This window comes from Saccopteryx bilineata, chromosome 4, assembly GCF_036850765.1.
Source record: "Saccopteryx bilineata isolate mSacBil1 chromosome 4, mSacBil1_pri_phased_curated, whole genome shotgun sequence".
Lineage (NCBI taxonomy): Eukaryota > Metazoa > Chordata > Mammalia > Chiroptera > Emballonuridae > Saccopteryx > Saccopteryx bilineata.
Window position 1 is genome coordinate 288,854,282 of NC_089493.1, and position 12,791 is coordinate 288,867,072.

General features: G+C 50.5%; 2 protein-coding genes across 4 annotated transcripts; one reads left to right on the forward strand and one right to left on the reverse strand.

Moving 5' to 3' along the window:
• Positions 1 to 792: 792 nt before the first annotated feature.
• On the reverse strand, positions 793 to 10,095 carry GNPTG (N-acetylglucosamine-1-phosphate transferase subunit gamma). Of its 2 annotated transcripts, XM_066275367.1 has the most exons (11): positions 9,986 to 10,095; positions 9,806 to 9,863; positions 9,654 to 9,721; positions 2,262 to 2,316; positions 2,113 to 2,196; positions 1,932 to 2,025; positions 1,738 to 1,852; positions 1,582 to 1,664; positions 1,358 to 1,489; positions 1,184 to 1,265; positions 793 to 1,091 (listed from the first exon to the last, which is right to left on the reverse strand). In XM_066275367.1, the coding sequence occupies exons 1-11, from the start codon at positions 10,035 to 10,037 to the stop codon at positions 994 to 996; spliced, it is 921 nt and encodes a 306-aa protein (XP_066131464.1). In that variant the 5' UTR covers positions 10,038 to 10,095; the 3' UTR covers positions 793 to 993. The 2 variants fall into 2 exon arrangements, with proteins under 2 accessions (XP_066131464.1, XP_066131465.1); XM_066275368.1 differs by lacking the exons at positions 9,806 to 9,863; positions 9,986 to 10,095 and adding an exon at positions 9,024 to 9,064.
• TSR3 (TSR3 ribosome maturation factor) lies at positions 10,088 to 12,693 on the forward strand. Of its 2 annotated transcripts, none has more exons than XM_066275365.1 (6): positions 10,088 to 10,304; positions 10,410 to 10,629; positions 10,988 to 11,181; positions 11,664 to 11,837; positions 11,981 to 12,044; positions 12,311 to 12,693. In XM_066275365.1, exons 1-6 carry the CDS (start codon positions 10,193 to 10,195, stop codon positions 12,489 to 12,491), a joined length of 945 nt encoding a protein of 314 aa, XP_066131462.1. In that variant the 5' UTR covers positions 10,088 to 10,192; the 3' UTR covers positions 12,492 to 12,693. The 2 variants fall into 2 exon arrangements, with proteins under 2 accessions (XP_066131462.1, XP_066131463.1); XM_066275366.1 differs by having other exon boundaries at positions 10,410 to 10,608.
• The last annotated feature ends 98 nt before the right edge of the window (positions 12,694 to 12,791 follow it).

Sequence of the window (12,791 nt, forward strand, 5' to 3'; positions counted from 1 at the left end):
TTTTTTGGAAAACAGGACAGTGTTTAGTACTGATATCTAGCCTAGACATTTTCAGATTATAAACAATTAAGAATAATTAAGCTTTAGGTCTATTTATAAGCTACTCTGGTCAGTTCTGTGGAGTTTGGGGGGCCGGAGGTAGTGCTCACAGCGGCACTGCAGCTGGGGCTGGGGGCGCAGCCCTGGAGCACTCACCCCGCTCGGGTCAGGACTGGCTCTGAGAACAGAGGCACGGTGGGAAGACCAAAGAACCTCCCAGAATAAAGCTCCCAGGAGGCCCAGGCACTGTTAGGGCCGCTACTGCGGTGTGCTCCCTGGGGCGGCTCCCTGGAGTCCTCCCCACCCCTGCAGTGGCCCTGGTCTTCTGGGGCCAGTTGGGGAGGGACGGGCTGGCCTCCTGGGTTTCACTGTCCCATCTGTGGGGGCGGGGAGGAGTGCTGGGTGGAGCAGTGGAAGCCATGTGGTGCTCAGTGTTGTCTCTCGGCTCTAGTGTTCAATATTAGCGGTGATATTGTCACATACTCATATAACTGATTAGCAGACCTCAACACAGTATGGACGCTTCATGTGGATTAATTTATGGAAGCCCCCAATCTGTATGTCTGTTCTGCGTATTTAGATGAGAATGTTACTGGAATGGAATTTTCTTAACCCAGAAGGTAGTATTTATAACGCATAATCATTTACTTGTAGTGAATTGTTTAAAGTTGTTAACACTTGTTTAAATTTTTTTTACACTATAGCATTTATGCAATGGTTTACAAAATTCATGGAGTTATTTTTATCAGTATGGGAATTAAAAACTTTGAATCTTTATTCGTCCGTATCTTTGAGTCCAGTCCTGAGCGCCGGGGCCCGGAAGGCCCAGAGGAAGCGTGTTCCCTGCTGTAGGGTGTTCGTCCCAGCACGTCTCGCTCTGCACCATGGTCCCGGCCTGTGTCTCCTTCCTGCTGAGTCACCACAGTCTGGCTCTGTCTTTAGCCCCATCCCAGGTCACAAGGTGTTCCCAAGCAACTCTGGATTGCCACGTAGCTGCTCTGCCGTCATGTCTGTGGGTGTCTTGGAGCCCAAGTGCTCAGGGCTGGAAGTTTCTGCCAAAACACCAGAAGGTGACAGGTCTGGATCTGGCTCACAGGCGGCAGGTCCCAAGGTGGGCTCGGCCCCTTCGCCAGGCATGACTTACCTGCAGGCTTCGTGTAGGGGATGCCATGTTGGGTCAGCACACTTTTAAGTCTTTTAATCTCCTTTGACAGCTCTTTATGTGCCTGGAACAGAGAAATTCAAGGGGAAAGTCAGGCCCCTTGGTGGGACACTGTGTCCAGGGAACCCAGCCCCCACTTGTTCGCCCAAACCGTACCTTGTTGCAGCTCTCCAAGGTCTCAAACACCAGGCCCTGAGCACCGCCTTCCTGCTGTGTGGATTCACTTTCCTCTGGGGTCTTTAAATAGCCAGCATCCTCAAAAAGTGCTCTGAGCAACTTCTCATAGCCCTGCAGATCAAGAAGAGAGAGGGATACACCCAGTTCCTGGTTGTGCTGCACCCAGCCACCCAGCCAAGAGGGTGTCCACCACAGCACCTCACCTGGGAAGTGATTAGCTCATCAGCCAGGTCCTGCTCCACCTGGTCCCACCTCTGCTGCAGGGCCAGGGGCAGAGCTGGGTACACTAAGGTTGAACAAATCCCAGACTCAGCTGACCCCCTTCTGCAGCCCCCCCCCCCACGGCCCCAGCATCCTACCTAACAAGGAGTGGGGGTGGCAGACAAGGGGGGTCTCGAAGGTCAGCGCATAGACACAGGTGCTTGGCTCAGACACATGAGCCAATCGGTTGCTTTTTCCACAGGTAAGTTCCACCTGGGGGAAACCTTGGTTGGTGGGTATGTGCAGTGGAGAGTGGGGGGACCCCTTCAGGCCCCCTCCCCCACGACCCCACCTTGCTCTGCCGACTCCGGGTACGGCAGGAGTCACCATCCCTCATCCACATGCCCCTGAAGGTGTTATTGGCTATTTCCCACTCATGCCAGATGCTAGGGAGGAACAGAGCACAAGGTTGGTGGGAGGAGGGCGCCCCACGAGGAGCCGGCAGCTGCTTTCTTGTCCCCATCCCAGCTCACCCAAGGATCCCGCTGTAGGCATTCCAGCGGAAGGTCTGCTCGTGCTGGGTCACGTTGTGGAATGGGCAGAACTCGTACTTGTACCTGGGGGTATAGTCACCATCAGGGGTGTCCTAGCCCCTGCCCCTGTCACCCCTCCCCTCACTCACGTGGACTCCACCAGGCTGAAGCACTTGCCAGAAAGTCTGAAGAGATGCGCAGGCCCTAGAAGGGGAGAATGCAACGTGCTGAGTCCAGTGTGAGAGCAGGCGTGCAGAAACAAACCAGGCAGAAAAATCCGACAACCCACAATACTGGGGCCATCCAGGAAAATGGTTGGCTTAACTATGAAAAGGGAGCATGAGGCCCTGGCTGGTGGCTCAGTGAATAGAGCATTGACCTGGTGTATGGATGTCCTCGGTTTGATTCCTGGTCAGGGCACACAGGAGAAGCAACCATCTGCTTCTTCCCTTCCCCCTTTTCTCCCTCTTCCTTATCTGCAGCAGTGGCTCGATAGATTCAATCGTGGCCCCAAGCACTGAGGATAGTTCTGTGGGAGCGCATCAGCCTCAGGCACTAAAATTAGCTTAGTACTGGAGCATCAGCCACTGATGGGGTTGCCAGGTCAATCTGGGTTGGGACATGTGGGAGTCTGCCTCACTATCTTCTCTCATCTCACCTAAAAAAAATAAATTAAAAATGGAACACGAGAGCAAAGTCTCAGACTAAGGAAGATCCAAGCTCATTTCCCTGTGTGCCCTGACCGGGAATCGAACCTGGGATGTCCACACACTGGGCCAACGCTCTAACACTGAGCCAACCAGCCAGGGCTGGAAAACAGATTTACAGCAACCAAGTGGGAACCAAGAACAAAAGCATCTTCAAGCTGGCATTTTTTTCTTGCCCTGTGCACAGCTCTCCCCAGCCCCCACCCTGACATGGTCACAGGCCTTATCTGTATCATTCTAACCTGGGGGCGCTGCCAGAGGACTGTTCTCCCACTACCTAACTCAGACCTCAGGTAGAAAAGTAGGCACTGCTCACTAAAGCTACAGGGGCCTAGAGACTCAGAGTGTGAGTGGGGCAAGAGTTACACAAGATAGACCATGTAAGACCTTGGGGAGAGGCTGGGTGAGACTTGAGGAAACAGCAGGCACGCACATGGCTGGGGCACATCAGGCTCTGCCTACGCTCAGAATGTGCCCAGCTATTGGCGAAGGTCTGGCCCAGCGCAGAGCCAGTCTGCAAACAACTGGCAGAAGTGTCTTTTTTACAAAGACCCATTAATAAAAATTGCAAGGCATACAAAGGAACAGGGAAACATCACCTATTCAAAGGTAAGAGCTGACAGAGCCACCCCAGGAGAGGTCCAGGCACTAGACTTAATAAAGACTTTTAAATAACTACAGTGTGTCCGTAAAGTCATGGTGCACTTTTGACCGGTCATAGGAAAGCAACAAAATACGATAGAAATGTGAAATCTGCACCAAATAAAAGGAAAACCCAGTTTCTGTAGGATGATGAGGCAGCATGAACGCATGCGCAGATGATGACGTAACACCGTGTATACAGCGGAGCAGCCCACGGCCATGCCAGTCGAGATGTGGACGGTACAGAGGAAAGTTCAGCGTGTTCGCTAAATTCGAATCCGTGACCAAAGTGCAACGTGAATATCAGCGCATTTATAACAAAGCGCCACCACATAGGAATAACATTACTTGATGGGATAAGCAGTTGAAGGAAACCGGCAGTTTGGTGGAGAAACCCCGTTCTGGTAGGCCATCAGTCAGTGACGAGTCTGTAGAGGCTATACGGGATAGCTACCTAAGGAGCCCTAAAAAATCTGTGCATGAGCCCACATCGAACTGCACTGAATAGGTATGAAACTGGGAGAGTTTTCCTTTTATTTGGTGCAGATTTCACATTTCTATCGTCTTTTGTTGCTTTCCTGTGACCGGTCAAAAGTGCACCAGACTTTACAGACACACTGTATCTTAAATATGCTCCAAGAACTAAAGGAAAACAGGCACTGGCCGGTTGGCTCAGTGGTAGAGTGTCAGCCTGGCGTGCGGGAGTCCTGGGTTCGATTTCCGGCCAGGGCACACAGGAGAAGCGCCTATCTGCTTCTCCACCCCTCCCCCTCTCCTTCCTCTCTCTCTGTTCTCCTCCCTCAGCCAAGGCTCCATTGAAGCAAAGTTGGCCCGGGTGCTGGGGATGGCTCCATGGCTTCTGCCTCAGGTGCTAGAGTGGCTCTGGTCACAACAGAGCAACGCCCCAGATGGGCAGAGCATCGCCCCCTGGTGGACATGCCGGGTGGATCCTGGTCGAGCGCATGCGGGAGTCTGTCTGACTGCCTCCCTGTTCCCAACTTCAGAAAAATACAAAAAAAAAAAAAAAAAAAAAAAATTGTGGAATTGAAAAATACATTATTTTGTAGACATAATGCTGTATTGTACACTTACTACACCATAGTAAACATAATTTTTACATGCACTGGGAAACCAAAAAATTTGTGTGGCTCACTTTACTGCAATATTCGCTTTATTGCAGTGGTCTGGCAACAAACCCACAGTACCTCCTAAGGTATGCCTTTGATTACTTATTTTCAATGTAAAAGGATTAACCTCCCATTCAAAACGTACAAATTTGGTCAAACGGATAAGAAAAAAAATGGCCCAACTATATACTGCTTATAAGAGACTCCCATTAGCCCGACCAGGCGGTGGCGCAGTGCATAGAGCGTTGGACTGGGATGCTGAGGACCCAGGTTCGAGACCCCAAGGTCGCCAGCTTGAGCACGAGCTCATCTGGTTTGAGCAAAAGCTCACTACCTTGGACCTAAGGTCGCTGGCTCAGCAAGGGGTTACTGGGTCTGCTGAAGGCCTGTGGCCAAGGCACATATGAGAAAGCAATCAATGAACAACTAAAGTGTCACAATGTGCAACAAAAAACTAATAATTGATGCTTCTCATCTCTCCGTTCCTGTCTGTCTGTCCCTGTCTATCCCTCTCTCTGACTCTCTCTCTGTCTCTGTAAAAAACAAAAACAAAAAAAAAGAGACTCCCTTTAGCTGGACCTGTGGAGACACAGTGGATAGAGCATTGGCCTGGAATGCTGAGGTCGCTGGTTCGAAACCTCAGGCTTGCCCAGTCAAGGCCCATAGGAGAACCAACTACTACAACTTGATGCTTCCCGCTCCTCCCCCTCCCCCAACTTTCTCTCTTCTCTCTAAAATCAGTAAATAAAACCTTAGAGAGAGAGAGAGAGAGAGAGATACTCCCTTTAGGTCTAAAGACAGAAGCAGGTTGAAAGTGAAAAAAATGAGCCTGACCTGTGGTGGCACAGTGGATAAAGTGTCGACCTGGAATGCTGAGGTCGCTGGTTCAAAACCCTGGGCTTGCCTGGTCAAGGCACATATGGGAGTGAGTTGATGCTTCCTGCTCCTCCCCCCTTTCTCTCTCTCTCTCTCTCTCCTCTAAAATGAATAAATAAATAAAAATTTAAAAAAAATGAAAAAATACATTTCATACAACTATTAACCAAAGACAGCTGGGGTAGCTACAGTAATCTCAGACAAAATGGACTGGAATTCAAAAGCTGTTAAACAAGAGCATATATTGATAAAAGGGTTAATTCACTAAGATATTTATAAACAGACACCAAATAAAAGAGCTTGAAAATACATGAGCAAACACTGACATAACTGAAGGGAGGAACACAGTACTACAACGCTCGGACACATCAATAACCCACCTCAGGAAATAAAGGGTTCAGATGGCACTGTAAACCACTGGACCTAACAGCCGTGTGGAACACCCGCCCCACAGCAGCAGACTATGTACTTCTTTCAGGTGCACATGGGACATTCTCTAGGACAGACTACGTTAGCACACAAAAGTAATTCTTAATAAACTAAAAAGACTGAAATCATAGTTTCTTTTCTGAGCACGGTGTAAAACAAAAATCAATAACAGAAAAGTGGGAAATTCACAAATATATGGAAATTAAGCAACACAATCTTAAATAGCCAGTGGGTCAAAGAAGAAATCACAGGGGAAATTAGAAAGTACTGTCACGGCTCCCCCTTCCGGGAGTATGCCCGTGCCTTCCCCTCCCCCTTTCTCCTCTCCCCCATGCATATTCCTTGCCCCTCTCCTCCTCCTAAGCTCTGAAGGACCCCATGAAATCTGCAACCAGGTCAGCAATGGGCAGCAGCGGCAGCTCCTCCCAGGCTAACCCCTTAACCTGTCTCCAAGGTGCCTTTTCCCCTTTCTTCCTGTATGGTCAATAAAAGCTTCCTTTACTGGCTGAAAAAAACCAAAACCAAAACCAAAAACCTTTTGAGACAATGAAAACACAAGATACCCAAACTTACAGAGTGCAGGGAAAGCAATGCTAAGGAGGAAATTTATACTGCATAAGATCTCAAATCAGTAACCTAACTTGAATACCTTGAGGAACTAGAAAAGGAGCAAACTAAATCTAATGTAGCAGAAGGAAGGAAGAAATTATTCTCTAAAACCAAAAGTTGGTTCTTTGAAAAGATCAACAAAATCAACAAACGTTTAGCAAGACTGACTAGAAATAGATGATTCAAATTATTAAAATCAGAAACAAAAGGAGGGACATTACTATCAATTTTACAGACATAAGAAGAATTATAAGACTATTATGAACAACTGTACACCACCAAATTGATAACCTAGATCAGGGGTCCCAAACTGCGGCTCCCTGAGGCCATTTATCCGGCCCCCACTGCACTTCCGGAAGGGGCACCTCTTTCATTAGTGAGAGGAGCATAGTTCCCACTGAAATACTGGTCACTTTGTTGATTTAAATTTACTTGTTCTTTATTTTAAATATTGTATTTGTTCCTGTTTTGTTTTTTTACTTTAAAATAAGATATGTGCAGTGTGCTTAGGGATTTGTTCATAGTTTTTTTTTATAGTCTGGCCCTCCAACGGTCTGAGGGACAGTGAACTGGCCCCCTGTGTAAAAAGTTTGGGGACCCCTGACCTAGATCCCTGGTCGGCAAACTGTGGCTCACGAGCCACATGCAGCTCTTTGGCCCCTTGAGTGCGGCTCTTCCACAAAATACCACGCGCAGGCGCTACCTCGATAAGGAATGTACCTACCTATATAGTTTAAGTTTAAAAAATTTGGCTCTCAAAAGAAATTTCAATCGTTGTACTGTTGATATTTGGCTCTGTTGACTAATGAGTTTGCCGACCACTGGACTAGATGAACTGGACAAATTCCTAGAAATACTAACACCAATTCTTCTCAAACTCTTTCAAAAAAACTGAATGGGGGGAACACTTTCTGACTCAATTTTCTGAGGCTGCATTATCATAACAAAACCAAAAAGACACAAGAAAACTAGAGACCAACATCCCTTATGAATATTAAAGCAAAACTCCTCAGCAAAATACTATCAAATTGAATTCAATAGCACATTGAATGGATTCTACACCATGACCAAGTAGTTTATTCTTGGAATGTGAAAATGATCCAAAATACAAAAACCAATCAATGTATTACATCCCACTAACAGAAGGGGATACAACCACATGATGATCTCAATTGTTGCAGAAGGGAGCCTGACAAAATTCAATACTTTCACCATAAAAACAGCAGGTGATGGCACAGTGGATACAGTGTTGGCCTGGGATGCTAAGGACCCAGATTCAAAACCCCAAGGTCTCTGGCTTGAGCAAGGGGTCATTGACTCAGCTGTAGCCTCCCTTCATCCCCCTCCCCCATCAGGGCACATATGAGAAGTAATCAATGAGCAACTAAGGTGCTGCCAACTATGAGCTGATGCTTCTCATCTCTCCCCCTTCCTGTCTGTCCCTGTCATCCTCACCTTGCTAAAAAAATAAACAAAACAAAGAAAATAGCTAACAAATGAATAAGGAAGGAGACTTCTTCAACACAATAACAGAATCTATGCACAACCCATAGCTAACATATTAAATGGTGAATGAATGAAAGCTTCCCCTCTAAGATCAGGAACAAGGAAAGCATACTCACAGCACTGCTACTCACTAATCAACTCCATACTAGAAGTTCTACCCAGAGCAATTAGGCAAAGAAAAGAAAAAAAGGAAAAAGTAATTTTGTCATGCTTGCAGACAACATGTTTATATATGTAGAAACCCCTACAAAAATACACAATTAATTCAGAAAGTTGCAGGATACAAAATGGATGCTCAAAAACCAGTTGTGTTTCTATTCACTAATAATAACCCATAAAAAAAATTAAGAAACTGATTCCATTAATAGCACCAAAAAGAAAAAAATACTTATGAGTAAATTTAACCAAGGAGGAATTAACACTTGTACACTTAAAACTACAAGATACTGCCCGAACGGTGGTGGTCCAGTGGACAGAGCGTCAACCTGGGACACTGAGGCCCCAGGTTCAAAAACTCCAAGGTTGGTGGTTTGAACGTGGGCTTATCCTGCTTGCGTGCAGGCTCACGAGCTTGAGCATGCGGTTGCCAGCTTGAATGTGGAATCACTGACAGGATCCCATGGCCGCTAGCTTAAAGCCCAAGATGATGGGCTAGACCTCCCCAATCAAGGCATGTATGAAAAGCAATCAATGAACAGCTAAAGTGCCACAACTACAAATTGATGTTTCTCATCTCTCTCTCTCTCTCTCCCTCAAATAAAAAAAAAATCATTGGGTTTTGTTTCTTATATTTAATACTAGTTTATTGTATTAGCCATTTCTAGGATCCTGTCTTAAAAAACCACTCATGCCTGCCTTGTGGTTCAAGACCCCTGGCTTGCGGGGTCAAGGCACATACAGAAGCAACTGTGAGCTAGTGCTTCCCATTCCTCCTTCTCCCTTTCTCTCTCTCTCTCTCTCTCCTCTCTAAATCAGTAAAATAAAATCCAAAAAAGAAAGAAAGAAAACCACTCACCTATAAAGATGCAGTCCCTCTGAGGCATGTTCCACACAGAACTGCTTTTCACGGCCAAAAAACAGAAACAATGTAATGCTTAACTATAACCCGAGGCAGAGCCATCCTTCGGAATACTGAGCATCAATTGAAAAGAATGAAGACCTGCATCCACCACCGTGAAGAGTTCCAAGACACAGTGAATGACAACACGAAATACACAAACCTGTGTAGTAGTACGGTTTAAAAAAGTAACACAAAGGTCACAAAAAAACTTACAACACGTTTTTTACTTGTAAACCTACGCACGTAAAAGCGTAAAACCCATCTGGAAGGACAGACACCAAAGTGTTAACAGAGATCACCTCTAGAGAAGGAAATAAAGACCTAAGTCCGGTGGGCAACTATTCAACTTGGTATGAAAACGTTCTGGAATATTATCGCGCAAGAAAATAACTCTAAAAGGCTGACAAACCAATGAATGAGCCTCCAGGCCCTAACTTTCAAGGCAAGTCATTCCACGCCCTCCTTCTCTCCTTGGCCCCCCTCGAGCAGGTCCCGGGGCGCTGACCCCGTCTACCTCCGAACCCAGGCCCGGTCCCTGCTCCCTCCCCGGCCATCAGCAGGTCCGCGGTAGGGTGCCGCACTCACCAGACACGGGCGAAGGATCTCTCTTCGGCTGCAGGCGACTGGTCTGGGGCAGGAATGGGTTATTGAGCCTGCAGGAAGCGGCAGGGTCAGGGAGAAACCGGGCGCTGGGCCGACCCTCGGCCCACCCCGCCGCGCCACGCCGGGCTGCTCACCCGAACGTGTTGGGCTCCTCCACCACCTTCATCTTGACCGCACCTGCGCACGCGGGCCCTATGGGGAAAGGGACGTGACGAGGCGGGCGGACAGCCGGGGCAGGGCCCCGGGGACGGGTCAGGAGGGAGCTCAGGCTCGCAGGAGCCCGGGCGGGGCGCGCCGGGGTTGGGGTCGCTTACCGTACGCCGCGAGCGCGACCAGCAGCAAGAAGCGAGCCCACCTCGCCGCCATCACTCCCGGCGCGCGCCGGGCGCGCGGTCACGTGAACGTCAGCTGGTCACGTGAGCGCCGGAAATGCAAGGGGCGTCCGGCGCAGGCTCAGCGCGCCGGGTTCGGCTGCGGGTGAAGGGGTTCGCTCCCGGGTCTCGCGGGCCGCGATCCCCGCTATGGGCCGCCGAAGGGCAGCGCGCGGGCCGGGGGCGGAAAGCGGCCGCACCCGGCGTCCCGCGGGGCGCTCCCTGGAAGCGTTCGCCGAGGAGGTGGGCGTCGCGCTGCGCGGTGAGTGGGGCGTGACCCGCAGGCTGGGCCGGGGGTGGGGACGGGGGCCCAGGGCGGTCAGGGCGAGCCGCGCTGGGGCTCGGTCCTATTCTTTGCCCCGTGCAGCTTCCGTGGAGTCAGAGGCAGCCGAGGACAAGGACGACCGGAGCCCGGCGCGGCTGCCTTGTACGCTAGCAATGTGGGAGCTGGGCCACTGCGACCCCCGGCGCTGCACCGGCCGCAAGCTGGCCCGCCTGGGCCTGGTGCGCTGCCTCCGCCTGGGCCACAGGTTCGGCGGCCTCGTGCTCAGCCCCGTGGGCTCCCAGTACGTGTCCCCCGCTGACAGGTAGGCGCGAGAAGCCAGGAAGCGGGAATGAGCAGGGTGCCTGCCTGGACTCCCCTTACCTCCTGGCTCTGGCGCGTTATTCCTTTCGGGCTCACCTGTTTACACTTGTCTTGTTTGTCTCCATTGCTTAGTGCAGAGCCCAGAGCATATTAGCTCTCAAATAAACGTTACCTGAATAAATAAGCCTGTTCCAGATCCCTAGCTGCCTCAAAGCTTTGTCAATAAGGGCCCTTAGGGGTTGAGGCAGGGGAATGACGACCTTGTATCTCTAATGAAGCGAGTATCCAGGGACATACTTGTTCTAGGGGCCATCACCAAGGTGGCGCTGGCCCCCAGAACTCTATGCTGCTCCTGGCAGACAGCTGGTGGCCCAGTCGGGGGTGGCTGTCATCGACTGCTCCTGGGCCAGACTGGAGGACACACCGTTTGAGAAGATGCGGGGGAGCCACTTTCGGCTGCTCCCCCACCTGGTGGCCGCCAACCCGGTGAACTATGGCCGACCCTGCAAACTGTCCTGTGTGGAGGCTTTTGCAGCCACATTCTGCATCCTGGGTGAGTGTCTGGGCCTGGCAGCCTGGAGGCCTGGCTGTGCTCCTGGCAGTGTTTTTGTGCTCCCAAGTCCCAAAAGTGTGAGGGTGTGTGTGGCAGTGATTGAGATGGACAGGCCAGGGTTTCTACCCCAACTCCCACTTAAGTCTTCCCCTTCCCCGTGGAGCTGAGGTGGCAAAATGTGCTGGCCTACAAGCACTCGTTTGTCCTTGTTATCACGGCCCACTCCCCTGAGAGCCCTCCATCATCCTTCAACTCATCCTCAGAGAACTTATGGTCCCAATAGAGGCCCAGATGGGCAGCCCTGTGAGACACGGGCTGGGGGATATAGTGGCCTGCAGGGGCAGGCACAGGCTGTCTGGACTGTTGGATGGTGTCCGTCAGGGACTTTTAGTTCCTGGGACAGCACTGAGTATGCCAGGTACACGCTCAGGATGGGAAAGGGACTGTTGACATTCTTGGCTTTCCTGTTTCTGTGGTGTCAGGCTTCTCAGACCTTGCTGTGATTTTGCTGCGAAAATTCAAGTGGGGCAAGACTTTCCTAGACCTGAACCGTCAGCTCCTGGACAAGTATGCAGCCTGCTGCAGCCCAGAGGAGGTGCTGCAGGCAGAGCAGGCATACCTGGCCCATGCCAGGGAGCGCCCCCAGGAGGAGATCGGTGAGGCCTGGCATGGACATGAGCCCCCCTAGGTGGGAGCCAGGACCCTCCATGCCTTCCACCTCTTTGAGAAGCTCCTGAGGTGGAAGGCTGGGTTCTGCTCAAAGCTATTTGTGACTGTCCTCTTTGCTCCCTCCATTCAGATCCCTTTGATGTGGATTCAGGGCGAGAGTTTGCAAACCCCAACAGGCCTATGGCTGGCACCTGGTAGGTTCTCAGCTTCCCAGTTTAGTGGCAGCTCAGACCCAGGGCTGTCCTCTGCCTCTGGCCTCAGCCCCTCTTGCTGTGGTGGGAGGGAAAGGGGGTTGACTGGAAAAGGTGGGGTGGATGCCCCACTGAGAGGTTTTGGTTTTGAGAACATGGAGTAGGAGGGATATGTACTCAGTCTGGGGGCCTTTGTGGATCAGTGTGCCAGAGGATTGCCTTAGATGAGCCACGGATGGCAGCTTGAGTGAACACACCTCTCCTTCCAGTCTGCCCAGGGACAGTGGTGCCAGTGACAGTGAGGAGGAGTCTGAGGAACTTGGGCCTGAAGCCAAGGATGGAGGAGGCAGCAGCAGCAGTTGCGCAGAAGAGGAGACTCCAGAGCAAGAGTCAGAGGCCAGGGCCCCCACTGAGGTTTGGAAAGGAAGCAAGAAACGGCAGAGAGACTAAAGGTTGCAGACATGTATTTTCTGAAGCAGAGTGACAGAGGAAATCTAGAGGCAGCTGTGGGACTGGTGGGAACAGCAGCCCTGGAGGACTCAACTCGTTGCATCTGCAAGCAGCACGGGCCTCTCTGGTTCTCCCCTACATCCTCTCTCATAGCCTTGCTCTGGGGCCTGCCTCAGAGTCCCCTATGAAGACACTGAAGACAGATTGTGTGAACCTGTTTCTTTGAGCTTGGGGGACTCTCAGCTTTTAGTGAAACAAACCCTGCCTGAAAAGCTCTGGGCCATGGAGGTGGTGGGCTAT

Coding starts and splice junctions, on each gene's coding strand:
- GNPTG (XM_066275367.1), bottom strand. CDS start 10,037: ATGGCGGCGAGGTGGGCTCGCTTCTTGCTGCTGGTCGCGCTCGCGGCG. Junction 9,722..9,805: donor GAGGAGCCCAACACGTTCGG/GTGAGCAGCCCG, acceptor CGCTTCCTGCAG/GCTCAATAACCCATTCCTGC. Junction 2,317..9,653: donor AGATCCTTCGCCCGTGTCTG/GTGAGTGCGGCA, acceptor CTCCCCTTCTAG/GGCCTGCGCATCTCTTCAGA.
- TSR3 (XM_066275365.1), top strand. CDS start 10,193: ATGGGCCGCCGAAGGGCAGCGCGCGGGCCGGGGGCGGAAAGCGGCCGC. Junction 10,305..10,409: donor GGTGGGCGTCGCGCTGCGCG/GTGAGTGGGGCG, acceptor TGCCCCGTGCAG/CTTCCGTGGAGTCAGAGGCA. Junction 11,182..11,663: donor AGCCACATTCTGCATCCTGG/GTGAGTGTCTGG, acceptor CTGTGGTGTCAG/GCTTCTCAGACCTTGCTGTG.